Source organism: Lipophrys pholis, assembly GCF_963383615.2.
Source record: "Lipophrys pholis genome assembly, chromosome: 16".
Taxonomy (NCBI): domain Eukaryota; kingdom Metazoa; phylum Chordata; class Actinopteri; order Blenniiformes; family Blenniidae; genus Lipophrys; species Lipophrys pholis.
In genome coordinates this window covers 10,640,854-10,667,140 of record NC_137634.1, presented here as the reverse complement: position 1 = coordinate 10,667,140, position 26,287 = coordinate 10,640,854, and the positions used below count along the sequence as shown (strand labels likewise).

At 42.3% G+C, this 26,287-nt stretch overlaps 2 protein-coding genes across 3 annotated transcripts in view; one reads left to right on the top strand and one right to left on the bottom strand.

The window, feature by feature from the left end:
• Positions 1 to 12,268, top strand: part of LOC308121678 (serine/threonine-protein kinase PAK 3) — a 29,389-nt gene extending 17,121 nt beyond the window's left edge. The window contains exons 4-17 of one of the 2 annotated variants that reach the window (XM_080483067.1): positions 1,740 to 1,893; positions 2,003 to 2,040; positions 4,972 to 5,034; positions 6,279 to 6,323; positions 6,453 to 6,608; positions 6,715 to 6,889; positions 7,577 to 7,640; positions 8,906 to 8,954; positions 9,053 to 9,165; positions 9,969 to 10,086; positions 10,264 to 10,363; positions 10,528 to 10,724; positions 10,844 to 10,981; positions 11,270 to 12,268. In XM_080483067.1, the coding sequence (XP_080339193.1) occupies positions 1,740 to 1,893; positions 2,003 to 2,040; positions 4,972 to 5,034; positions 6,279 to 6,323; positions 6,453 to 6,608; positions 6,715 to 6,889; positions 7,577 to 7,640; positions 8,906 to 8,954; positions 9,053 to 9,165; positions 9,969 to 10,086; positions 10,264 to 10,363; positions 10,528 to 10,724; positions 10,844 to 10,981; positions 11,270 to 11,359 (1,500 nt within the window). In that variant the 3' untranslated portion in view covers positions 11,360 to 12,268. The remainder of the gene's footprint in view (positions 1 to 1,739; positions 1,894 to 2,002; positions 2,041 to 4,971; positions 5,035 to 6,278; positions 6,324 to 6,452; positions 6,609 to 6,714; positions 6,890 to 7,576; positions 7,641 to 8,905; positions 8,955 to 9,052; positions 9,166 to 9,968; positions 10,087 to 10,263; positions 10,364 to 10,527; positions 10,725 to 10,843; positions 10,982 to 11,269) is intronic. The other variant, XM_080483068.1, reaches the window with a different exon arrangement.
• Positions 12,269 to 14,566: 2,298 nt separating this feature from the next.
• LOC308121677 (calpain-5-like) lies at positions 14,567 to 26,287 on the bottom strand. Its single transcript, XM_080483066.1, has 13 exons — positions 26,031 to 26,287; positions 23,841 to 24,036; positions 23,559 to 23,690; positions 22,195 to 22,403; positions 21,734 to 21,926; positions 21,458 to 21,648; positions 20,875 to 20,952; positions 20,597 to 20,792; positions 20,396 to 20,518; positions 17,627 to 17,829; positions 16,906 to 17,027; positions 16,679 to 16,815; positions 14,567 to 15,896 (listed from the first exon to the last, which is right to left on the bottom strand). The coding sequence occupies exons 2-13, from the start codon at positions 24,003 to 24,005 to the stop codon at positions 15,714 to 15,716; spliced, it is 1,932 nt and encodes a 643-aa protein (XP_080339192.1). The 5' UTR covers positions 24,006 to 24,036; positions 26,031 to 26,287; the 3' UTR covers positions 14,567 to 15,713.

The window sequence follows — 26,287 nt, the reverse complement described above, 5'->3', positions numbered from 1 at the left end:
TCTGATTAACAGTTTCAAAGCAAAATGTTAGTTTTTGCAACCGATTCACACAGCAGTGGTTGGGTTTTTAAATCTTACTGTACTTTTAAAAAGTTCAACTATTGGACGGCCGCAGTTTGTGGCCAAGTAACCCAAAATACAACAATCTAAACACTGAGAATCTGTGCAGAAATCCCTCAAGAAACCTTCTCTAATCATTTGGAGGCGCTTTTCAGTACTAACAGTTTAATATAAGGTGTTATATGTAGCGGAAGATGTTATTCTTTTTATATACTTCAATAGTTCGGGCTTCAGAGGAGTTTCATTATATTTTGAGTTTAAAATATTGTTTCACACATCTTGTATATGAATTATCCTTGATGAGGTCTTCTTTCGTGGATAATTTATAATCAGCATGCACACAACAGTCAAAAATACACACCCATAGTGACATTATATGGATTTCACAGTTTTAACACATGTATTTTGTGGTTTTATTAACTCCCAAATGCCCAGTAATCATCCTTAGTGACAGAGGAGGTCCTTGTTCATTTGATATGCTGTGTGAAACACAGAACTCCTATTAAATAATTGTCAAACCAAAAACTAGGCCATCACTTGTTTCCTGGTTCTCTCAAAGAATAGACGACTGTTGACTTACCGCTTTATCTCCCTCCAAGTATATTTTTAACCACCTAATGTCACCAGTTCTGCTCAGCAGGCTCTGTGACTGCATACAGATGATGTAAGTTCAAAAATGTTTGCCAGTTCACATAGAATGACCTGGAAGAACCTTGACGAGTGACATACACCCCCAAGAAGAAACGTTTGGGTCTATTGTCACAATTTCAAATGAAAGGCATTTAAGTCCAGGGCACTACTGCCTTCAGACACAGTTGCTGTAATAATGGCTCAAATCAGTTTAACCACTTTAGGTGGTTTTGGTTTGCTTATATCTTGTTGTATCTAAAATGATCGGTCACATCCTGATTATATCTTATTAATGTCCGAGATGGGAATCGAAATCAGAATAAAAATCACATAAACAATTCTTTTCTAGAGAAATATAGATATAAATATGTGCTCCTGCTCCCTTTTTGCTTGCGATGATAAGCAGTTCTTCTAACTTAAAGCATTCAGACATCAGATTTTGCAAAAATAATTATCGGAAAATAATAGTTTTTCTCTGTTCAACAGGATATATTTTTCTCTCTTTCGAAGTTGTGTATTTTGGCCACTTTATTGACATACATGAAAGCTGTGGAATATTATATAGAACTCTAGTTCAACATCTCTGCAAGATACAACTCCAAAACATGCACATGGCATGAAATTAAAATCTCTGAGGTGATAGCAGACAAAACTGATCATCATTACATTTCTGAACGCTGAGTTCATGGCTGCATCATTTTGTCAATCTCAGATTGTGCAAAGGTACGTGAAGTGGTTAAAGATTAATTTGCAGTGGCTGCGGATCAGGTTGTACAGCATCATTGTGTTCGTAGTTTCGATCCCCGTCTCTGCCTGTCCATGTGCCAAAGTGTCCTTGAGCAAGACAATGAACTGCTCCTGATGGCGTGTGAGCAAATCCCCAATCGTGGATGAGAGTAGGCAAACATGGTGAACAAAGTAAAGCATTTTGAGACTGAACGTGGAGTCCATTTATTGGTACTTACGTTTTTTTCCTCAGGGCAAAGTTTGATGTTTGCGGCTGAACTTTGGTTTAATAGATTTGAACAAGCTATCTTTGTGTTATGCAGGGCATCCCGGAGCAGTGGGCCCGGCTCCTACAGACGTCCAACATCACAAAGCTGGAGCAGAAGAAAAACCCACAGGCAGTGTTGGATGTCCTAAAGTTCTACGACTCCAAAGAAACCGTAAACAACCAGAAATACATGAGCTTCACCTCGGGAGGTACGACGACAACACCGACAATGAAATAAAATACGCATCTTCAACATGAAATAAACAAGAAATGTTTTCAGCGTTCTGCCTCAGTAAGACTGGTTTCTTTCTATTTCAGACAAGTCAGCACATGGGTACATAGCAGCAAACACTCTGGTAAGTTCATCTTTGTCTAAACGTTCTTTAATAAGTGTTGGCTTGTATGAAATATCAGATGATTATTACTATTACGTTTTAAAGGGAAACTCTAAAAACACCATACGTGGAAAAACTCTTCTCATTGTTTCTATTTATTATCCCTCTCCTGTCTGTATTTTATAGTACTAAATATTTTATAGTATTCGACTACAAATCTGGTCTTCAGCCAGTTTGACTGTCTTTGCAATATTCTATTTCATTAGAAACTCTTGGTAATGTATGGGGATGAATGTATTTCCTCATGATTTGTAAAGGGGTGTGAAAATTTAACAGGTAAGTTATGGATTACGTGGTTACCGACATCGCAGTAAATCTCTCTGCGTTTGCTCTCACCGAGTCTTTTAAGGTGTTTCTGGAATAGGCTGAATTCGCCTAATGGGTGAATTATACGTTCCCCTCTCGAGTCTCACCGCCTTCTCTACGTAACATAATTCCCGCAATTTTACATACATGCCAAGGAGTTTTGCAGCTCCCCGCACAGTAACGGTGACTGCTGTGAGAGCGACTGCAGCTCATTGTTTATGTTTCCAATCTACTTAACCAGATTTTGAAATGCCCATAGACGAGGCTTCACTCCAGGCTCAACTGCATCTAGAAGGACTCCTGCTGAGTTGACCTCATTCCTGGCTTTGACCACAGTAATCTATGCTCTGAATGCCTTGGCCTGCGCTCAGTGGGTGAAGAAGTGGAATCTAAGTCTGTTCAGTGGGACTCGCCGCCCCGGGGCAAACTGCAGCGGGATCTCCTCATGCAGGGCTTCTTGCTTGAAAGAGTGCGAGATGCCAGTGAAGGGCGAGCGGGTGGTGCAGACACTTATGAAAGGTTGCCTGGGTTCAGCGAGGGCATTCGAGAGCATCGCAGTCTTGGGCTGTCACAAGAGTCTACGGCATGCAGAGGTGACTCAGCTATTGGCAACGCTGCAGCAGATTTTATCCTAAGATTGCGCCGCACTGTCTTAATCAGACAGAAGTACAGGAAGGGTGCCAACAACGGGTCGAACGCAAAAAAGAGTCGCATTTCTGAGAGCAACATGACCTTAATCTCACAGTCAGATTCTTTAGAGCTGACTTGTGATGCAGGTAAATATTTTTTGAATTTGTCTGGTGTTTACTATCAGAAACTCACTTTCACCTCAACATGCATCACTTGGTAGAGTTTACCAGTGTGATCCTGTCATCACGGTTACAACAGTTTCCGGTGATTTGTGCAATTATGGTGAATTATCCAGATCCACTTCTGATCTCTTTGAGTATGCATTGAGGCAGTGCATCACATTTACCCCTCATAGTGACATGAGCTCTGCATTTATTCAGAGTTGCAGACGTTGGCAGTAGAGGAAGGGTCAGACCAGAAAGTCAAACTTCAGTGTGAGTTGTTTTTTTTCAGATTGCAGAAGAACTCATAAAGTTTTGCTGTTTGCTTTAATATGTTGTCGTATATTACTCAGACCGGCGTCTGTGTAGCGAAAAAAGATGAATGGCAGTAAATAGTCTTTTGTCATAAACATAAATCAGTATGGTAAAACTATAAGTAATTCAACACAACATTGAGAGACAGTGGAAGCACATGCAGACGCCTCTTTAGTGTTTCTTGAAATGAACAATAACTCTATTCTGTCATCTTGTAATACTTCAGGAGGTTTGTCCTGTTTTACAACCAGTTAAGTCACTGTATGATCATTTCATACTAACTTTGACTTGTCAGACGCCTCAGTGTTTGACTTTACCGTCTTTGCGTGAGTGTCAGACTGCACATCTTTCATCAACCGCACACAGAACGACACTGCTGCAAGATGGTTTGACCCTGCAGATCCAATAGAATCCAACATGGCTGGGGCATGTTTTAAGGCTTTAAGCTTTATATTTTTGTATGATTGATTTTAAGGAGAGACATTTCACTAAGTTTAGGTACACGCACACAATTCATGATATGGTGCTTTATTACTTATTTTGCCTCTATTAAAAGCAGTTGGATAATAGTAAACTTGCGTCAAACAAGATGCCTGTGTTGGTGTTTCTACATAGACGCGGAGTAGAAATTTCATTAAGCTCCAATCTCAGTGGATGTTCGGTCGCACCCTTCCAGGGCCAGCAGATCATTTGATTCACATTCGATTTGGCACAATGTTTACACCTGATGCGCTTCCCGATGCAACCTAAGCAGTCGAGGGTTAAGGGTCTTGCTCTGAGACCCACAGTGGTAATTTGAACCAGCGAAACGTCTGGTTAGCAGTTTGTTTCCTTTGAACCTCTGGGCCACCACAATGCTTCAACCCCACTGGGCTGCAACACATCGCTGACGGAATCTGCAAAGAGCTTTCGCAGGGGTTTCCAATTTCCTTTGCCTGAGTCGCAGGATCTCACAATGTGTCACTTGAATTTTAGGAGCTCCAGTTGATTGGCATCTGCTGAAAAAATGCAAGAATTCTGAAATGTTGCTTGACGTTCAGAAGCACCAAAAATTGATCATTTCCAAGACAAATGCTGTTGCGATTTAGTGCCACTTCCATGCTTCAGTAGTCCAACTAATGAAAAATACGAACGGACCCGGATAAATGTTGACAGACGTTTTCAGGAACTAACAAGTTGCTTAGTGCTACTGAAACTTCCACCTGCATGAAAGAAAAGAGAAAGCAACGTTTCATTCAAGGAATCTGGAGCATAGTGACGTTCTAGGCTGGAGCCACAGACAGTCCTCGGGTGACATGAGTTCTCTCCATCATGTCATCTTCTGTTTTATGTTAGGGGATCATTTTTGGACCCCTCGTCTACCCCCCAGGAGCGTTCCTCTGCCCCCATCCCACCCTCCCCCCTTAGTAGTTCACGTAGTCTTACACTCTGTGTGGGTTTGTTTTGAGTAAATCCTCCCATTTTCAACCTTCACATTCAGAACCGACTGCTGTCATCTGGGCCTCCTGTCAGCCTTAGAACCTGCAGCGCATTATTTGACAAGGTAACTCCTCCATATTACTTTCCACATAATGTATCTCTGCATTGGCCTTGAAGCTAAATTCAGCTCTTTGACCTCCTGATATTGATTATGCCATCTGACTGATGCAAAATGCAAACAAACATTCCTTTTTAGAGGCATCATCACTCTCTTTACTGAAATTTCATGGGGGGCATGTTTGGATCTATTTGTTGATGTTACAGATGTGTTTGTTATAAACAACAAGAGCCCCTCCTGATCTTTTTTTTTTTTCTTTTAACAGACCATGTCTGAGATAGCAGGGCAGTGGCAGGTGCCACAGAGGGTTGTGATGACTGTCAAACTGCATGTATGAGTTCATATTCCTAACAATTTGATTCGCATTGCCAAGAACGTGCCTGTAACTTCATCACCATTGTAGATATTACCGCATGGCTCTTTCAAAAAAAACACAAAACAAAACACGCACACACACACACACGCCCCTAACTGGCTAACAGCTTACTGCTTCCAGTTCGCCAGACACTCCTTTCTGCACTGCAGTCTTGGCCCGGCCCTCCTTTGGAGCAGGTCAGAGGCCCAGTATTTCTAAGTGAAGGACTGGGACTTTTCTTCAGCCAGACCCTCTCCCTTTAATCACTAGAACTAAGCTGCACTGCTTCATTTATGCATGACGAGACTGGAAATAGATGAAGTGTTTCCATTCCATAAGAGGAAGACGATCCAAGGCAAGCAGAGTTTTGGATGGCTGAGGGGAAAAGGCTGAGCGTTAGCCATAATAAATACGACTGACTCTAGAGTATCCCACTTTTTAAAGGTATCTTCCATATCAACAGGATTTCTACAGTTCAACACTGTATTGCGCACTGCAGCATGTTAGATCTGATAGCGCAGTTAAATATATAACAGTTACTTAAACTTTCATTCTGACACACCTTACCGGACTCCACAGCTTCAGACCCTCCAGATAAGCTGCACTGAATTCCCCCCCCCCCCCCCCCCCCTCACTCTTTTCTCTTCAGCTTTCACGTGGCTCAGAATGCTTTCCTTTGCTGTTAACAGTTTTTTCCTGACAATAAACCCATTTTCGCAGGTTTTTGTTTTTCCCTTAGAATATCATTGCAGCCAATGCATTTTCTTTTTTATAATTATCACAAGATGATTTTTTTTTTTTTATGAGAATGTGGAATAATAATGTTTTGTGATTACTAACGAATTCACAAATGTCTGCATGTTTCACAAACTCCTTCTCAACCTCAACTGGTCAGACTGTGCTCATGGCCGGGTTGGGGTTTGCAGATCATTTTCAGCAGGTGACAACACATCAAAAGAGAGAAAATACAGTTTTTGTGTTGAATTTGTGGAGAAATGTGGTGGATATGCACATACTCTTCACTTCACGTTCCACGTGCATCCAAAGTCATCACATCTCGTCCCCGCAGGGTGCCAAAACATCATCGACAGAACCCCCTATCGCCCCACCTGTGTCCGAGGAGGAGGATGAGGAGGAGGAAGAAGAGGAGGAGGAAGAAGAAGAGGAGGATGATGATGACGAGCTGCCCCCGGTCATCGCACCTCGGCCCGAACACACTAAGTCTGTGAGTGAAAAAAAACCCCGGCATAGGTCAAATCATTCTTCAGCTATTTAAAACAAACAAAAAAAACCTCTTCCGCATTTATTTGATTTCTATTTTCTGTTTGCAGATCTACACACGCTCTGTCATGGACCCACCAAAGCCTCCAACCCCTGTGAAAGAGGTTTTAACTCCCCCGGAGTCTCAGGTCCAACCGGAGAACACGTCCAACACAATGTACCGCCACACTGACCGGCAGAGGAAGAAATCCAAAATGACAGATGAAGAGATTCTGGAAAGACTCAGTATGTGTCTTCAGAGCTGCGTGCTTTATCATATTTTACTTTTTTCACCAAATGTTTCTCCGCTGTACCTTAAACACATTTCAACAACAATACTTTGTTTTGATTCTTTAGGCTAAAACTAAAATTAAAAAAAGGTTAACTTCAAAAAGAAAATCTGATCAATGAACTGTATGAAGTATTCCAATTCCTCCTGAAATGATCCTTGGGTCGTGGCCTCTGTGTCCTCAGCTAAAGTCCTGATATGTATCAGTGTCGATCTGTGTGTGGTTGTGTGTATGTAGGCCGAATCACTCGCTCTGCGCTCATTCAAAAGACAAGCTGGGTGTTCGGTTTCCAGTGGCTGCTTTCCACGTTCCACATCCAGTGAACCAGTTCCCTGAATTCAAAAGAAAACCAAAGATCAGGGAACTGTAATGTAAAAAGAATAAAATAAAATATAATAAAGAGCTTTTTTAGATGCCTCTGTCCCTGCAGGGTGACGACAGCATGAATTACCAGAGTGAGTCGCCGAGTAGAGATGCATGTTCTCACTACAAACCCACAGTCTGTCTGTAACAAAGGCAGAAAAAAAAGCTCTGCAGAGATGCTTTCTGTGTATTTTTGTGCTTGTGTGATGGCTGCCCTGACACTGGGCGCCCACATACTGTAAGGACAGTCATTATTTGTCTGCTTTCCTCTCTGACTCAGGGAGTATTGTGAGCGTGGGGGATCCCAAGAAGAAGTACACACGCTTCGAGAAAATAGGACAGGGGTAAGTTCTTCCGCGATCATCGACCGGCTCTCGCAGTTATTGAAATAGAGCAATTTCAGGCACAGCCCATCTCTGCAGGAGACGTGGAGCTGTAGTGACTACTTTAGGAAGACGCAGGCAGAGGGAGGGTTAGCCCGAATGACTCGGAGAAAAATAAGTCAAGAGGAAATGAGATGTGTATCCTGAAAGGGCCAAGAGCCAGATTATCTCGGCCAATTCTCTCTCGCTCGCTCCTTCTCTGCTCCTTTTTGGATTTAAGGCCAATTCTTTTTCTATTTTCTTCTCTTTTTCACTATTGTCCTCTCAAAGAGCTTCCATTTTTAGCAGTAGTTACCTTCTTACGATCCGCTGACTTATCTTTTACTCATTAGTAGCTGGAACTGTGCTTCATTATTCATCGCCTCAGACAGTACACAGGTGCAGCTGACAGCAGGAGCAAGGGAGAGAGGGAAAACCAGGCCTAAATTCATAGCAGATAATGTTTTAGCATCACGACTTACAATTCCAAATAAGGACAGATCGACTGCATACCATTCCTGAGACCAACCTTTTAAAAACTGGACGGTTTGTGCTCATCGCAGTTGAATATGAATGAGAGTATCGGGAAGTTTTAAGCTCTGCCACTCTGTGGTGGCGTTGAGATTTATTAACTCCAAACATCAGTACAAGTTTAGTTTGAGATGTCTTCATATTAAAGACAAACAGTTAACCCGTATGCTGACTTGTCAGTCTCCTTAAAATCTGCCAGATTATTTCTATTCTGCTTCAACACGCCATGTGTCTGCTGTCTTAATAATAGAAATGAACTGAGGATGTACTGTTGCAATTAAACGTAGTTGCAGCACAAAGTCATAGTAATCATTTTGTTCTGTAAAGTACTGTAAACATACATAGATGCAAGCTCTTGTTGATCTTACACAACCAAGGTTTCAAGTAACCTAGCGCCACCTTCAGGTTAACGTTAGGGGTCAACCCTTTTTTTGAGGATGCAGCCTTTCACAGCTTGTCTTTTTTCTTGTTATTACTTAGGATTTTTGAGGGATTTTAGGCTGCATTTTATTAAAGAAGAGATGTTTTCTATAACTGGTTTTGCTGTAAATGTAATTTACAGTAATCCCAGAAACAGAAAGTTATACTGCAACTACGTTACATGCCCAGTTTTCCCTTTGGAGGGCTTTTAACTTTATGATTTCAGAGTTTATCGGTAATTTAAAAAGCATTAAATGTTGCATTATTGATGTAATTTTCCTCTTGTGTTTCATCAGAGCGTCCGGCACTGTGTACACTGCCATCGACATCGCGACGGGTCAAGAGGTAATCTGGATTTGATTTTCTGTTTTCTGTTTATTTCCCAATAAGGCCATGATGGTATCTTCACTCTAAGACATGGTTCTTTCCTCTACATCTCTCAGGTGGCCATTAAACAGATGAACCTGCAGCAGCAGCCCAAGAAAGAGCTGATCATCAATGAGATCCTGGTGATGAGGGAAAACAAAAACTCCAATATAGTCAACTACCTGGACAGGTCAGTATCTGAAAGTGAAGTCACGTTTTCCACAAACAACAAAGTGTCAACCTGATACAATCATTTTAGATTCTCACTTTTTATTCTGAATCCTTACAATATGTTCTGGTGACTTATAACAGATTAAAATAGCTTCCTTTATATCCCAGAAAATGGAAATAGCCAATATAATTACATTAAATGACACAGCAGAGCCTTAAAATACCTCACACACCCCATATAAAAAACATCAACTGGTTAATGCTGATGCTACCATTCTGTTATTATAACCGGATGGAAAGTAATTTAAAATGTTTATCAGATAACTCACACACATTTCCAAGTTCACTAGTAATTGTGCCCGAACACACAGAACAAGCAGAATGTTTGACGCTCTCGGCCTGTAGGATGGCGCTGGACTGGGCCACACATCAGGTGCAGTGTGGTTGTTACCGTGGTTTGACATTGAAGGAGCCTCTGAGCCACCTTTTCAGCTCCACTGCTCCATCTTCTTCTTTTCCCTCTCACATTCATGTCTGCTTTGATCTTAAAGCCCATTACTGCCACCTACTGAAAAAAAAAACCTCAGTAGATTATGACGTTCATTTTTTTTGGCAGTTGTTTCTCTCAGCTCTAATTTAATGATATTTGGATTAACTCCTGTGGTTCGCAGCTGGCAGAAACACGCCTGAGCACCTGCTTTGTAGTGAAATTGATCACACACAAAAACAAAAGAGTTGAAACATCAACTGACCTGTAAACTGTGAATATTAAAACTAGTGTTTTCATGTATTTATTTTTCTTTTCTCTCCCACTTTGTTTAGTTATTTGGTAGGAGATGAGCTGTGGGTGGTGATGGAGTATTTGGCCGGAGGCTCGTTGACAGATGTAGTGACTGAGACCTGCATGGATGAGGGCCAGATCGCTGCAGTCTGCAGAGAGGTAAGATGCCAAGTTTAGACATCAGCAGTGCCGCCCTCTTCACCGGTGGCTGTGGTGGGGTGACCCTCACGTTCAGGTGGGAGTTTCTCCTGCAGCCAAGAAACAGGACTGCGTATAGTTTATGTGAACTCGGCACAGGCCATGTTTTAAGAAATTTTCTTTTCTTTTTTTAAATAGTGTCTTCAAGCTCTGGACTTCCTACACTCCAACCAGGTGATCCATAGAGATATAAAAAGTGACAACATCCTCCTGGGTATGGACGGATCCGTCAAGCTCAGTAAGACTTCATGTTTTAAGTCGTTTCAGTTATGGAAAAACTAAAGTACAAAGCAACATTTGCTCAACAACAGGAGCTGTTTTAATGAATGTTGATGAAATACTGAGGTAAACATATACATACATTAATGGTTGTAAAAAAAACCTCTCTGCTTCTCTCTGCAGCCGACTTCGGCTTCTGTGCTCAGATCACTCCTGAGCAGAACAAGCGCAGCACGATGGTGGGAACGCCTTACTGGATGGCACCGGAGGTCGTGACTCGGAAGGCTTACGGGCCAAAAGTGGATATCTGGTCTCTAGGAATTATGGCGATAGAGATGGTGGAGGGAGAACCGCCTTACCTGAATGAGAATCCTCTCAGGGTAAGACTTAATATGCAGCCAGGGCTGTGTTAATCACTGAAGGAGTCATACATTAAGATAAAAATATTCGGAATGCTCTTCTGTTGTGACCTCATGTTTGATCTCGCTGGTCTTTCTAGGCGCTTTACCTGATAGCAACCAATGGGACCCCAGAGCTGCAAAACCCAGAGAGACTGTCATCTGTGTTCAGAGATTTCCTCAACCGCTGTCTGGAGATGGATGTGGACCGCAGAGGCTCCGCCAAGGAGTTGCTTCAGGTAAAACAGATACCAATCACACAGAATATTTACTTTAACGGGTAATAAATTGACGCACAGTGATGTCACGGTTAGTACTCTTAGCTCTCAGCAAGAATATTCCTGGTTCAATGTGGAAAATTAACTTGTACAAATGCAAAGAACACAGCACATGTCGCTTCTGGAATCACAACTTCAGGATAAGAAACACAGAATTTGGTCTCCCTGTTTTTGCTGTCTTTTCGGTTATTTTATATCTAGACATCTGACACTCTCCTTACAAACATTTGATTTCATTTCTCTCTGCAGCATTCCTTCCTCAAGCTGGCAAAGCCTCTATCCAGCCTGACGCCTCTGATTGTAGCTGCGAAGGAAGCCATAAAGAACAGCAGCCGCTAGGGTGTGCTGGCTGTCCGCACCCGTGGATGAAGCCCTGTCTGTGAAATGTGCGCTCGTGGCAGCAGGGGCTTGGATGAATTGGCGGTGGGTGATGTGACAGTGACAGCACAAGAGGGGTTTTTGTGACTTACAGTGACAGCACAAAGACTAACGACCCCCTGGCCTCATATGTAGGAGGGACATCTGGCCTCGCAGCCTATCAGCCCGTGCTGCTGAAAAGACCTTGTCTCCTCGTTTACTTCTCCAGCACTCTGTACATGTAGAGCAGTCTATCACAAGTATGCTTGAGTGTGTGGGTGTGTGTGTGTATGACTGCGTGCGTGCGTGCGTGCGTGCGTGCGTGCGTGCGTGCGTGCGTGTGTGCGTGTGTGCGTGCGTCTTCAAACTGTGCACTTCTCTTTGTGTCATACGTCTCAGTTTGGGGGCAGTCGTTACCAAAACTGAAAGAAAAAAAAGGGGTGAATGAATTGAAAATAAAGTGTGCTCTCCTTCCGGAATAACCTGCTGGATCGAAGAAGAACAAAACACAAAACTGTGATCCCTCCGACGCTCGGCCTCAGGCTCGGTTTGCTTTCTTCTCGTCCTCTCGCGGAGCACCGACAGGCCCCACCTGCACCTGCAGAGACCAGCCGATGTGAGAGAGTGACTCTGGACCCGTCCTTTACCTGCATGACTCTGGCTCCGTGGAGAAACACTGCTACTCCCCTGCAGAGCGTCGCATCACGAGGTGATTTAGTCTGCATGAGTGTGTGTGTGTGTGTGTGTGTGTGGCCATGTGTGAATGTGTGTAGGGGTGCAGCTACAGGGGGAACAAAGTCAGGAATCATTTCTCATAACTTATGCCAGCTTTAAATATCCTTCAGTGATCTCCATGTATTTATTACCAGTAAAATGCTTTTTTCAGGCAGTAATCACTGGAGACCGTTTTTTTTTTTCTGGGGGGTTATTTAGTTATTTTCTGCATAAAATAGCCGCAAAACATCACGAATAGTATTCAACATTATCCACAATATTTAACCAACCAAAAATGTTCTGAGTCATCTATCAGTGAGGAATTTTTGTGTTTCCCATTCAGCTGTTTTTTAGACGTGTGGTCACTCTGCACTGGAGGCAATGTTTTGCAAATTCAAATCATCTTTTGCTTCTTAATACTGGACTATTAAATAGGGTCAGTATAACAATGTATGCTGTCCAGGTCATCCTAAAGAGCATTTACAACCCTGCATCCCTGCATATACTAGCAAAAACTTGTGGTGTAAAGCGTCAAGGAAACGATAAATCCATAGTCCCATCAGAAGGTGATAGTCCCCCCCCCCCCTTACAGTGCCACAGGGGTCCAGTTCCACACTTCCTGACCCCCACAGTGCTCCAAGCATCCACCTTCCTTCCTAAACCGGGAAAATAAAAGGATTCCCTCTCTGATGGCCAAATGGTGTAAATGTAAAAATCACTGATGCTGAGTAACATTTACAAACCAGATGAAAACCACTGTCATTATTTGCCTTCAAAAACACTTGTTTGCATCAAAAGCCAACAGGTGTTTTGGCCTACAGGAATATACAACATACCGAATATACAACAAACTGTGCTGATGTCCAACGAGGCTCTGACCACCAACTGTGCTCCTCACCCACCTGCCTCACCACCACCACCACCCCGCCCCCACCCTTCTGTATTTAAGATGCTGCTCCGCCATCATTCGGTTTTAGTGTTCTTGTGTCTGATATGACTTTTCCATATGAAACACTTTGTTGTGAATTTTAGACGTGTGACAGGTTCCAGAGGGGGATGCAATCCATAGATCTGAAGAGTGAGTGAGTGCCATTTTTTCTGATTGTACCTTTCTCTTTGTGAGCGGCGAAAACAGAAGCCGTAATAGAAGTAGTAGGCAGCATCGTTAGTTACCATTCCCTGCTCATCAGGTAAATCTTAATCTTATTCCTGTACAGGAGCTCTGTTTTCCGTCTGTATTTGTTAGCTTCGTCAGACAGTTTTCCCATGTAGCATCCCTCCGTGTGTGTGTGTGTGTGTGTGTGTGTGTGTGTGTGTGTGTGTGTGTGTGTGTGTGTGTGTGTGTGTGTGTGTGTGTGTGTGTGTGTGTGTGTGTGTGTGTGTGTGTGTGTGTGTGCGTGTGTGTGTGTCAGGGGGCTACCTCAGTCTGCACTACAAGATGCCTCACTCACTCATGTTGTCCACCTTGACTTTTGGGGTGCAGGGTAGCTGCTTTAGTCACATTGTACCTCCATTTGTACAGCAAATGTACAGGAGATGAAGGAGTGATGTTAGACAGGAGGATGCAACAGAAACACATGCATGTAAAACAGACTATACACTGTATCTCATCTTCAGATAGGTTAAGATTGTTAGAAAATGTATGTACGTATGTAAATAGGATTGGGGGGGGGACACACACCTTTTTTTCAGAACTATGTAACTTCAAATGACAATATTCAGGTTGCTCTATGGTATGTATCAATAAATGTTTTGCACCCTGGAAAATCAGAAAAGAGAAAAATACCGAGTCACACGCTGTCGCTGCACTCCTGGATCCACCTCTCCTGTTCTGGCTTTATCGGACACTCCTTCATCCGGACAGAGAGCCCATGAATGCAGCGCTCTGTGTGCGGGCCCACACAGTCTGTCCCGAGTACCACTGCTGAGTGTTAGTTTGTGTGCGTGCGGTAGGTGTGGGTGGCCGGTCAGGAAGCTTCGCTGGCCCCGGGACATTTGGCCTCTGCCCCATGTACAGGTCTGAACTATGAGCACAAAGGTGAATTTCGTGACGAGAGACGCCGCTGACGTGCCCCTTTTCTGTGGTTGCTCCTGTACATTCCTATCTTCTGAATGTGTAAACCTGTACACGTGGTGTGAAAATTCCTCTATTAATGTGTATCAAGAGAATGGAACAAAGACAAAAAATGTTACTTTTTAAATTATTATCTTTATTATTATTATGATTATTATTACTCTTATTATTGTCTAGCTTTGTAAAACTGCTGATCCATCTGGCATACCTCAGCAGGCCCTTCCCCATCTTTGAAAAGGACAAATAAGTGACGGGGAAATGAGGTTTTGGATAAACTATTTTTAATTGTGGTTGAAGCAATAGACTTTTTGAACTTTGAATTGTGCATGGCTGTGTCTTGAGTGTAAAAAAAAATATTGCAGTTTGGGAACTGGACTGAAATAAAAAGAGGAGGAAAAACTAGAGTTGTGTCATGGTTTAATCTGAAGATATTTTTTCTGTTTATTCTGTTAAGAATATTCAATTTGTCATCGTTTTACAATGGAAAGTAAACTGGGTGAAGCCACTGACAGGATAATACATACCTGCAGCATAACGCTTACTTCAGGTAATTTGTAGCGTTGGCATCATAACACGCAATTACGGTCATTCATGGTCGTGCTGTGAATAACGGCGACACAGAGTTGAGTTCACCTGTGATTGGCAGGGAGCAGAGAAAGGGGAGGATCTTCCAGGATACCACCCATGATGACTCTATTTCCAGTTTCTAATAAACGTCAACAACAACTCAAACACAGTAGAATAGAGAGACCAGCACAACTAGAAAGTAGTCTGTATTCATTGTTTATTTCCCTCAGAAATGTTTCACATTTTTATTATTTGTATTATTTCCAGTAGAAAATCATCAAAAAAATATATGACTCTCCCTGTGCTTCATGTTTGGTAGTCATGGAAGCATGATGCTCTGATGGTCCTACTTTGGTGCTGGAATAATCTGATGAAGCTGACAAGTGATCAATATTGATAGCATTGTTATGGATAAACACATTTATCTATAACATTACACATCCCAATGAAAGTTTTGTACTTTTTTCTCTGTTCTGAGAATCACACAGACTCAGCAGTCTTACTTAAATATTACACATTGAGTTAATATATTGAAATTGTTTTAAGTTGTTGCAGATGTTATCTCAGCTCATTTTATTAATCCGTTTTGATTTTCAGGTGATGACATGCAGCTCATTGTAAGATTCTATCTATCATATCTCATACAGTAGCCATAGTGTGACTGCCTCTGTCCTCACAGTATCATGTAACGTTGTAGTACAGTTCATAAAAACATAAACACTTTTAAGATTTAAAAACAAAATTGATAAAAAAAAAAAAAAGGAAGAAAAAAAAAAGGAAACCAGCCAGAGGAGACATTCCGTCTGTCTGCTCACCTCTAAATGTTCGTATAATTCGCCAATGTGCAAATAACAGCATTCATTCATGTAAAAAAAACACATCATACTGCGGCTGGTTTTGCTGCTTCGATGATGGCACATGCCAGGTAAGTCACACATGATTGTCAGAGCTGAAAAAGATTTCCCCAGGTCGCGGTGGAGGTCAGATGGCAGTCAGCTGAGTGGAAGTGACGATCCTCAGAGTGATGTTGCCGGGCATCTCGTCGGCCATCTGCCGACCTTGCTTTCTCAGCTGAAGCCTCTGAGGGGCATTGGTGTCCTTCACTGCCCCGGACAGCACAACCTGGCCCATGAACTCGTCCTTCACTGCGTTACTGTTCCACACCTGAAGAAGAGCAGTCAGGTTTAAGGTGATTCACCGTCTCATCCATCCTGTCCTCAGCCCATCTCGCAAAGATTTGGCACAATTGGTTTTGGCTAAAAGCATGTTTGTCATTAATTGGTGAATCTAAATTGGCCTTGGGTGTGTTGAAGTGGTGATTTGATCCGGACGTTCCCTGCCTCGGCTCCTGCAGCTCTGAGGTGCATAAAGTGAGCAGGTGAATGGTTGTGTAATATGCTGAAAGAATACTCAAATTATTCTGAGCAATAATCTGGCAAATGAGGTGCCGTGCCCTCAATTACAGCCAATTAACCTTATGACGTTTATTTGATTACAGGCCTGCATGTTTAGTCCATTCATTTGTGAGCTCTAATGAAATATTCCACAAAAATTAAGCTTGCGGAATCTTCCTTGAAAAAATTTTTATACGGAATTTTCCGATTTGTAGCTCTGCTTATGTTCAATAAATTGTTATGATACAAAAAGACCAGGACAATAAATGCTTTTTTGCATAAATATCTGATGGGATGATTTAAAAAAAAGTAGTGCAGAGGTGAAATAATCACCGTTATTCATATTTCATTTTTTGATTAAAGATTTCATTTGACTTGTTTCGGCTATAAAAGGATGTTTTCGATTAAACTGTGATAAAATTTGAACACACATACTGAACTATCGACACTGTAAAAAAAATGCAGTTTTCTATCTGAATCTCAAGATGACTCTAACAGCCTTTGCACTGTTGGCCATTGAGAAAAATGCCAGGAGAGATAAGTCGGTCTTACCTCCACTGTTAAGGGCTTTCGGGGCTTTTTCCTGTAGAAAACACCACTCGTAGCAAACTCTGGTTTCAAAGTGTCTTTTTTGATGGAGGACTTCACAGACTTGCCCTCACAGTATATAATCACGTAGGGGTCTGCGCCTTCATAAAACCAAAGAAAAAGATGTATGTTAGTGAACCGGATTACTGAACATATTTCATGGAGTTGTGTGTGTGTGTGAGCCATCCAACCTCCTGAGCTGTCCTGGTTCTGCAGCCCTTCGGCTTCATGGACGTAGACATGAGTCACTACTTGAGGGTATCCCAGGAATGAACTCCAGCATCGTATCCTCGGCTTGTCCTCAGTCAGTTCCCTGCGAGAGGAGAGAGCAAGGAGCGGGACAGAGGCTGAGTTTATGTTTTAGTGGCATTTTGTTCCTGAATGGCCAGGAGATAGTTGATGCAGTCACACTGATGTATTGAATGAGCAGAATGTGTCTCCATGTTGGAAACTTATCTTTTCAATAATTTTACATCAGATCTGCATGTATTTTAAAAAACCAAAATAAACAACATAAGCTTTATTGGCAATTTGAGTTTCCCCCTTTAAAGCGTATAATTTTTTTTTTTTGAAAAAACCAAGTTCGATTTAACAAGAGCTATTACCAGGGGCCTGTAAGTCTGGCCAAAATGAAGTAAACACTGGAGAAGTCGTGAGCTGTGGTGCGGTCTGCTTCACTCAGTTTTTAACCTTACACATCAAGAAGGTGAATCTATGAGCAAGGAAAACAGTCTTAATACTCAGCTTGCTCTTTCTGAAAGTCTGTGCGGCTCCTTTGTGCAGTTTATGTGCCTAAGACAGTAAAACGCTCCTGCAAAGCGCCACATCACCCTGATGAAGACCACCGTAAACAGGAGGGGAAAAGAGGGAGGACAAGAGGGAGTCAGGAGCTTTACAATTTCACTGCCTTACCGGCAGCCCGAGTCCACATCGGTGAAAACTCGGAGCATGTATTCGCCCAGCGTGTAGGGCTTGAAGGTGGTGGGGATGATGACATATCGGCCCTGAGGCAGATCGGCTCTCACGAACACAGTGCGGGCGTTGATGTAGGCGGAGGTCTCCAGAGCCTTCTGCGTCAGGATGTCATGCAGACGATACTTCCTGTTCTTTTCCACCTGGAAACAGAGGGAGGCAACAGTCGTTTACTCAAGTGGTGAACATTAAAAGCTTAAGGTACTTCTAATTTCATTAAAATACTCTCTACTTCCTCCCTACACTTCAGAGGCCAACAGTGCAGAGTAGGAGGCAATTTCTTGATATGAAGAGTTGTGGTGTGTGTGTGTGTGTGTGTGTGTGTGTGTGTGTGTGTGTGTGTGTGTGTGTGTGTGTGTGTGTGTGTGTGTGTGTGTGTGTGTGTGTGTGTGTGTGTGTGTGTGTGTGTGTGTGTGTGTGTGTGTAAAGTAGTAAAAAGTAACTCCAGCTCACTGAGCTGCAATAGCAGACTCCTGCTTCCACTGTAATGTAGGAATAGAACAATACATCATTCACAGCCGCCAGACTTTATTGGCAGAGCAAGCGCTTTAGTTTTTCAAGAACATTAGGCTTATCATTCTTTTTAATTAGACCGCATTTTGATGCAGGCATCCATAAATGTATGCTCAACTGATTCAATACCAACTCCAACACATGTAAAATTATCATTAGGAGGAAAAACAAAGTGCTTTCTGCTTCACACGCAGCATATTGTGCCTCCTGGTGGCAGAAAAGAAAAAGGAGTAAAATAGCAAATCCAATCCAGTGTGTGGAATTAAAGTGCAGTGTTGCCCTGGTGAAATTAAAGAAGTGTAAAATGAAAGGAAAACCCCCTCATGGCCCCTCATTATCTCATTACCAGCCAGTCATCGGTTTTCATAGTAGCCACATAATTTAAAGTCAATGTGTGAGCTGAGATGCTGGACAAATATTTCAATGTGTCTTAAGCTAAGTAGACAGATCATAACTTTTATGATTAGAGTATCCACATTTACTGCATGATTAATTATTGCTCTATGCAGTTTTACAACTAACAAATATCCAGGGAACACAACAACAACAACAATAAAACAGTGAATATGAACAGAGTGGAGGTGTAAATCATAATCAACTGGTCCACCAGACGATGCATCACAGCCCACAGGACAACAAAAACCTAACCCTGATTTTTCAATTAAATTTACTACTGTTTCTCATTTATTCTCGCACTACTTTAGTAAGAGTAATGAACATAACAACAGTGAAACTAGGCCATCAAAGCCACAATGTGTGGATGGATTTGTTAAAAAAACAAAAAACAAAACAATAATCAGTGAAGTGATTGGCTTTTGCCAACATTATCCATTCTGAACACATTTTCCAAATATATAACACAGTCATTTGTTGCACATTCAGAAGAATGGACTTTAAAATAGAACGCATGAAAAAAAAAACTCACGATGTTGAAAATTACATAATTTTCTTCAAAGATTTTGTCAGGAATTAGAATGAGTATATTTCATTTTGACAGTTTTGAGCATTTGACAAAGTGATGTTACAATCTGCACTTGTTGCTCTGCATCTGTTTGCATGTTTTTTAGATGATGGCACTGACAAACACTTACACAACATGAGCTATGTACAATATAAAAATTAAGGATGCCACTTTTAAAATATAGAGCGATGCCCATAAGAGCACATGAAATGGTTTAGGTTCAGATAGAGCTCAAATCACTTACATAATAGATGACAAGGGATAAATCAATGTTAACATTTCACTGTTGTTCACCAGGCTGTGTGCACCCAGCTGCAGTTTTTTTTTTTTTATGGTACCAGCTCCTTTTGGCTCAGTGTCTACTGCTGTCATTCAGGGCCCACCCCTCCCTCTGGCAGCACTTCTGTCGGCATGATAAGAGCGTGTGTGTTTGAATTTAGCCAGATCTCTGACCATTAAATCTCACTGCAGGAAATGTGAGGTCAGCTCTGCAGGTTATATGAATAAAGGCTTTATGGTGCAGCGAGTTGAACCAAATGTTGTTGTTTTTTTTTGTTTTTTTTTGTAAAGACTAATGCTTAATCTTGACAACTGAAATAGAACTTGTAAAATAGTAATAATCTTAAGCTGAATCTGAACTCCTCAGATTCTCATGGAGATTGTATTTCATATTTGCCCTGCGCATTGCGTTTCTACTAAATCACTTATCTCACAAGACACAACAATCTCACAACACAAGCGTTATGATTAATAACCGCACAGCTGAGACCAGAGGCGTCCACCGGCTGCACCTTAGGGAGAGTTTGAAGAAATGATTCCTGAATTTCATTGGCTCCACAGCACATTTCCCACTGAAACAATCAGTACATGTATTCATATTTTGTGTGTTTGATCATTTGTGCTTCAGGCTCTTGTTGAAATGTTTTGTTTTAGTTCTGATAAAACTGGCAAATCCTTGTTTTCACCCAAAATAAGCCGAAATCCATGACTTCATCCCAGAACAAACATCATTTCCTCCGTAATGATCACAGTGTTTATCAGCTTCATTCGAATAATTGTACAGGGTTTCTAAAGAACTGTCCAAACCTTTGATTTATTGTTATACTGCTATACACGGGGTTTCATGCATATCGCACAGATTTCTGCTGATAAACTATCTCGGAAGATTTTGTAGACTCTAAGGGACATTTGGGTGGGTGGGTGTTTCTACAAAGCCCACACATCCATCTATTTACCTGGATGACACAGAAGCCAATGGAGAGATTTTCTCCTTGACCAAATCTCCTGTGTATCTTCATGTCTTTCTGCTGCAAGGAGATCAGGACCTCGTCCACCTCCTTTGTGACGTCAAAGAGGTACTGCAAGACAGGTTGAGAAAGAGTCCGTGTTGAGTGTGAACACGTGACCATGCGTTGGTGAGAGAGAGCCGGCGGTACCTGTGGGTTCTGCAGGAATGTTGGTTTGTGGTTAGCGCAGCCTCCGCAGCGGTTTAACAGCGGCTCTGCGTTTTTAGTCCAGCTCCCGAAGTGCATCACCTCGTGCCATGTCTTGTGGACGCTGACCACCGACGTGTTGATGACGCGGCAAACGTCTGCGTCTGTGAAGTACTTGCACCAGTCCGAGAAGGACATCCTGTTGATGCAAGCGGGGAAAATGTTCAAATTCTCACCATAAATAAACCCCAAAGGAGGAACCCCACATGTCGCCCACTCACCAAAACTCTCCGTCATCCTCCACTGTGATGCCGAGGTTTCCTCTCTCCATGTCGCCAATCTTTTCCCATTCCTCAGAGCTGAACATCAAACAAAACAATCCGAAATTTGAGTCATCAAATGTAGCACATACAGTATATTATACTCTGTAGTGAGTCAATGAAAACTCCTGAAATACAATCCAGTTGTCAGGATTTCCTTGTATGCTCAGTATGGCCCACAGTGTGCTCACTTTTACCAAAAAATGGTAAATTATTTCACTCAAGTTATCATGCAAAGCCCCGGTGAGCTTTAGAGTAAGAACCATTTCCTGCTCTTTACTCAGAACCGGATTTTATGAAGTCAAAAGTTTTCCTGGCTTTCTCACAGCAGACCGAAGTGAATAATCCGGTTCTGCTCCAGTGATTCAACCACAGTGATCACAGTTTCGACCACAACTTTCCATGAATGACCAGACACACGGTACTAACTTCTGAAAGCTAACAAAGTTAAACAAAAAGTGTCAGTGAAAGAAATAGTGTGGATATTTTTAATGTGAAAATACAATTTAAAAAAAACATGGCAGATGAAGTGAGGTCCCCTCACCTGTCACTCCAGGCTCCTTTCCACTCCGTCTTGCCCCAGGGGTTCCTCATGCGGATCAGAGGGATGGTTTCGTTCTTGAAGTAGGCCAGCAGCCCGTGACCCAGACGTACTTTCTTCACTGCGGTTACTGAGTATGCGTGGCCTTTCACCAGCCCGTTGGCCATCTGGTTCTCGATCTCGTGAGGCAGTGCCTGTGAGAGGTCGAAGAAAACAGTCACGATCGCCAGCATCTCTGGAGGACTGAGACACGGGAGACCACTGAGGCGGAGCACTGACCCTTATGGAGCAGCTTATGATTCCTCCACGGTCGTACACCTTCAGGAGATCCTCAAACAGCTGGTCTTGTTTTTCTTGGTCCCTATGGTAACCCTCTTCATCCAGCTTGATGGCTTCAGCCACAGAGCCACTGAAATCCACCACAGCGTCTCCGGTATTTCCTCCCTCCAAAGACTCATAGCAGCCCGAGAGCCTGGGCACAGAGGGGACAGAGGCATGTTGAAAATACTGGGCAAATAATAGAACATAGCCAGACTAATATTGTGTCGTCAACAGCTGTTACAGGGAGAATAACATTGATATTTGTTTCAGTTTAGTTTTCTTTGTCTGTTTATACAGCGTGTAACTGACGCACCAGCAACAAAGGCTTAAGAGAATAGTATGAAATGAGCATAGATATAAAAGAGAAGCAGAAATCATTCCAATCTTCCTAAAGGATAGTGTGGTAGAGTTTCACTGACTTGGCGTAGGCCTTCTCGAGCAGAGCGCTCCAGAACTCGTTGTTGTCTTTTGAGTGGCAGTAGATGAGCTCTCCGCCGATCGTAGGCAGTCGGTCGTCCACCACCACGTCCACCCACTTCCCGAAGATCCAGAACTGGAAGTGAAAGATCCCAGCGTAGTTCTCCGGATATTTGGGATCCCACTCCTGCTCCTGCCAGTCAGGAATGACCTGCAGAAGACAGCGAAGCCAATCTGGAGATGAAAAGGGCCCGAAACTTCCTGACAGCACTCGCGCCAAATCTTTGTGTGATCTGAACTGTGACCAAGTCCTGAATATTACATTATGTAGCCGTCCTACTCTGTGGGAACTTTTAATAAGGAAGAATGGGGGAGAGCGTATTAGTTTAGAGTGGATACTTTCCAAGGTTGTTTTTTGTTTTCTGTGATCAGTTTAATTTTGCACGGTCAGTTCTCAGAAGAGGAAAACACTTTTTCAAAGAGTGCATGTAAAGCTCATAACTGGTTCTTTGTTTCCTGCTTTATAAGTTGAAGGCATGTCTATGGTTTGTAACTCATTAACATAATGAAACTTATCAAACATCCTCAACAAGAATCATCGATCCCCTGTGTTTCTCTCCCAGGGTTATTTGTGTTTTACTTCTGTTGATGTTGGTGTATAAAGAATTGGATTTCCCTAAAAGGCAACACATCACCACACTATGATGTTCTCATTTAACGAGACTTTTGCTGTCAATAAGATGAATTCATGCCGTTTACAAACAAAAAAAAAAATCACGCGTTGGTCTTTACAACAGTGACTTCTCAGAAACAGAAAAATAAACTATATGAGTGACTACTTAGCTGGGAAAGTAACTTTTGCATTGCTTTTTATGGCACCTTTAATAAAGTCTCTTCTTGATATTCTGCTGTACTATTCTAGTGTTGTTGTGACACGTCCTGAACTGTCAGCACTGTGTGAGTCATTCAAATTAATAGGTATCTTAATAGATTCCCGCTACAATTCAACCGAAATCAGCTCCTTTAAAGGAAGAGAAACCAGCTCCTTTTGTTACACAAACATCCTTTGTCTTATAAAGGTGACCTGAAGTTTCTTTAAGGTTTTTAAATACATCATGACTATTGTGGATACAAGCTAATGCCAGGTCATTTCAGACCTAATGAGACATTTTGCATGTAAACAGGGCCTTAGCGCGATAGCAACCGACAGCATCTCCAGGTCGTATTAAAGCAAACAGCAGACCTAAGACTGAAAGAAAGAGACCGCAGCTTCACAACTGTTTCCATTCAGACTTCAGCGATTGTAACTGTGTTACTAATCAGCCTGTCATATCCCACGGTCCGATTAAAGGAGGTTTTCACTCACTCTCTTCCAGAGATTTGGCTTCAAAGCCAGACAGGAGCAGGCCGCAACAAACCAGCAGTTTCCCACAACACCTTGGTTCAAGTCATGAGAGCTGATGCCCTCCACAAACAGACGGGGTGCTGTACTTATTTCCTGCATGAGAGAAGTTACAATGAGAAAATAGTAAGACGCACAAAAAAAAAGTTTTAAAAAAAGTAAAAAAGGGGGGCTCTTAGTTCATTTGCAGCCATGATTACACAGTGAGGTAATGGAAGCATGACTCCAACCACCAATTGCACTTACCCCAGGACGTTTCCACTCCACATAACCAGGCGGTGGTTTTTTAAAGTACAGCGACGTATTAATGGCAAGGAACTCTGCATCCTCAAACAGGGTCTTGCTGTTGATGCAGTCCCTCTTCAGCTCAGCATAGTGCTGGTTTTTGTACGGGACAGCGGAGGAGAACATGGTCCAGACGATGAAGCCTCACAGCTGCAGACTGAGGACAGACACCAGAACCTTTAGACTTTATATAAGGGCAGGATATCTCCCCAAACTCTCTGACTGTGGTGTTTCGGGGGAAACATTTGCTGAAGTAGGTCCTGTAAATCTCGTCATTACTTCATTCCCAGAGCAGATTGTCCTTTGACCTGAAGTCCCTCCAGACTCTGCTAACGGATGTATGTGCAGTGTATAGATATAATCTAAGGTATTTAAAAAATCTGAATTGTTCACATTAATTAGGATGATAAGTCTGTTTACTGCTTATTTTATATAGATAAAGAGATGATATTTGTTTTTGTCACATGGGAATAATGAACGGACAACTTGTGTGAATATTTATATTTCAATCCATCCACCCATCTTCTATCCTGCTTATCAAGTTCAGGAAACTTTCTGTTTCTTTTCTTTTTTTTTAACTTTGAAATACGTTAAAGCTGAAATTGTATAACACAGACCATATGGTGGTTAGTCCTGAGGCCTCAGTAATAGTTCCCTGGTTTGAGTCCAGCTTTGGGGCATACCTGTATGGTTTGCATGTGCTCCCTGTGCATGCAAAGATAATCAATCTCCAATTCTATCCCACAGTCAAAAAACACGTATTTGATTTTAAATTATTTTTAATTGAATGCACAGTTTATGTGAGTTTGTGTGTGTGGTTTTCTGTTATTCTGTGTTTACCCTGTGATGGTACCAAAATCCTCTTTTTACCTGCCCACGTTACATTTTTCTACCTTTATTCAAGCTCTTACTTACACTTACATATACTACAAGATATAGATAATCCCGCCACATCTGAATTACAACTGAATCAGTGATGAAGAACACAGCTGTATTCTCTGAGGACGACTCTTGAACTTCCTGCTGACTCTCTCAGTCGCATTTGGCCAATATGAAGCAACATAATCATTGTGGACACACATTATTGATGTATTTCTGCCAAGAGTAACAAAACCAAATAATATTCTGTAAAAGCAGCAGGCTCTATATTTAAAGATCAGGCTTTTTCCAACCATTTCTTTAGAAGTTGGGTGAAGACAGTCAAGTGGAGGATGCACATGAGTTTGCACTTTGTCACGTATAAGGTCTCAGGAGCCAGGAGCCAGGAGATTTTAAACATCTGGAAATAGCTCTCACTTGAAAACTTGGCACAGTGTGAGGGGACAAAAAGAAAACACAGATGCCCACCATACCGCTCAGAAGTTCAGCGGGACCCTCATTCCTGCTCCACAATGAGGAAGTTTCCAGGACTTGTAACCTGCTCGTCTCACTGTTCCACACACTGGTGGCCTTTCTATGCATGTGCACAATCAGGAGCCACACCCTGGCTGTGTTTGGTTTCACACAGGTTCGCTCCTTCCCCTGAATACCTGTAGCTGCTGGATTACTCACATGAAACAGTAAACAACTGTATGGCTCTGAGTGAGGACGTAAACAGGGTTATGAGTCTCTTTGTTGATTACATGAGTGTTATCTTTTTGAGAGTTCCCTGCTTATGTGCTCAAGCAGGCTATTTTTGGCTTGGTTACTTAATTTACTCTTGTTCGAGGAACATTAGTTAGGATCAGGTGCCAGGAACAGTTTATCGCTGCATTTGGTCTTCTATTGTTGGTTTCTCTTGTTAAAAGTGTGTAAAGGTGATACCAGGTCGCATTGCCACATTTCCGGCATACATGCCGCCACAGGCAGTAAAGTCACAAACACTGACTACAGTAGGGCTTTCAGTGTCGCCACATGATTTTACAGCAGGCTTGGATCTAACCTGTGCTTGGGAAATTCTCTGAGGTTATAAATGGCCAGTGAAATATTAACACAAATCAGCAGAGTCTGGACATGAGGAAATATTTATGACACATGATGTGAGATAAGGATTTAGAAATCAGCCACATAAATCAGTAAATAAGATCAAGTTTAGTCCCATGAAGATACACTGAAGTTACAACTGCATTCATGAGAAATCTTAAAGCACTTGAATCTCAAAGCAACACTCACCTGGTGCGATCTGTTATCCTTGCATCGATGAACTCAAACCCCTTCACCGTCCTGTGAAACTCCTCTGTCCCAGGATTCAGATGTGAACTCCAGTACAGAAAACGGCACCAAAGATCATCTGTTGCGTCTCGGCTTCTGGCTACGAGGGCTTTCCCAAAGATCAACACACAAACACGACCTGGAAACTGGTCTGACGAGCACCTCTCTGCAGCAGGAGGTGTTTCCACAGGCTGATATGATGATTACCAGAAGGAAGG

Bases quoted from the DNA above. Each gene is read 5' to 3' on its own strand.
- LOC308121677 (XM_080483066.1), bottom strand. From the start codon at position 24,005: ATGTTCTCCTCCGCTGTCCCGTACAAAAACCAGCACTATGCTGAGCTG. The intron at 22,404-23,558 runs GTGAGTGAAAAC...TGTCTTCTGCAG, and splicing joins AGCCAAATCTCTGGAAGAGA to GTCATTCCTGACTGGCAGGA. The intron at 17,830-20,395 runs GTAAATAGATGG...CTCTGTTTCCAG, and splicing joins TTGGCTTCTGTGTCATCCAG to GTGGAAAAGAACAGGAAGTA.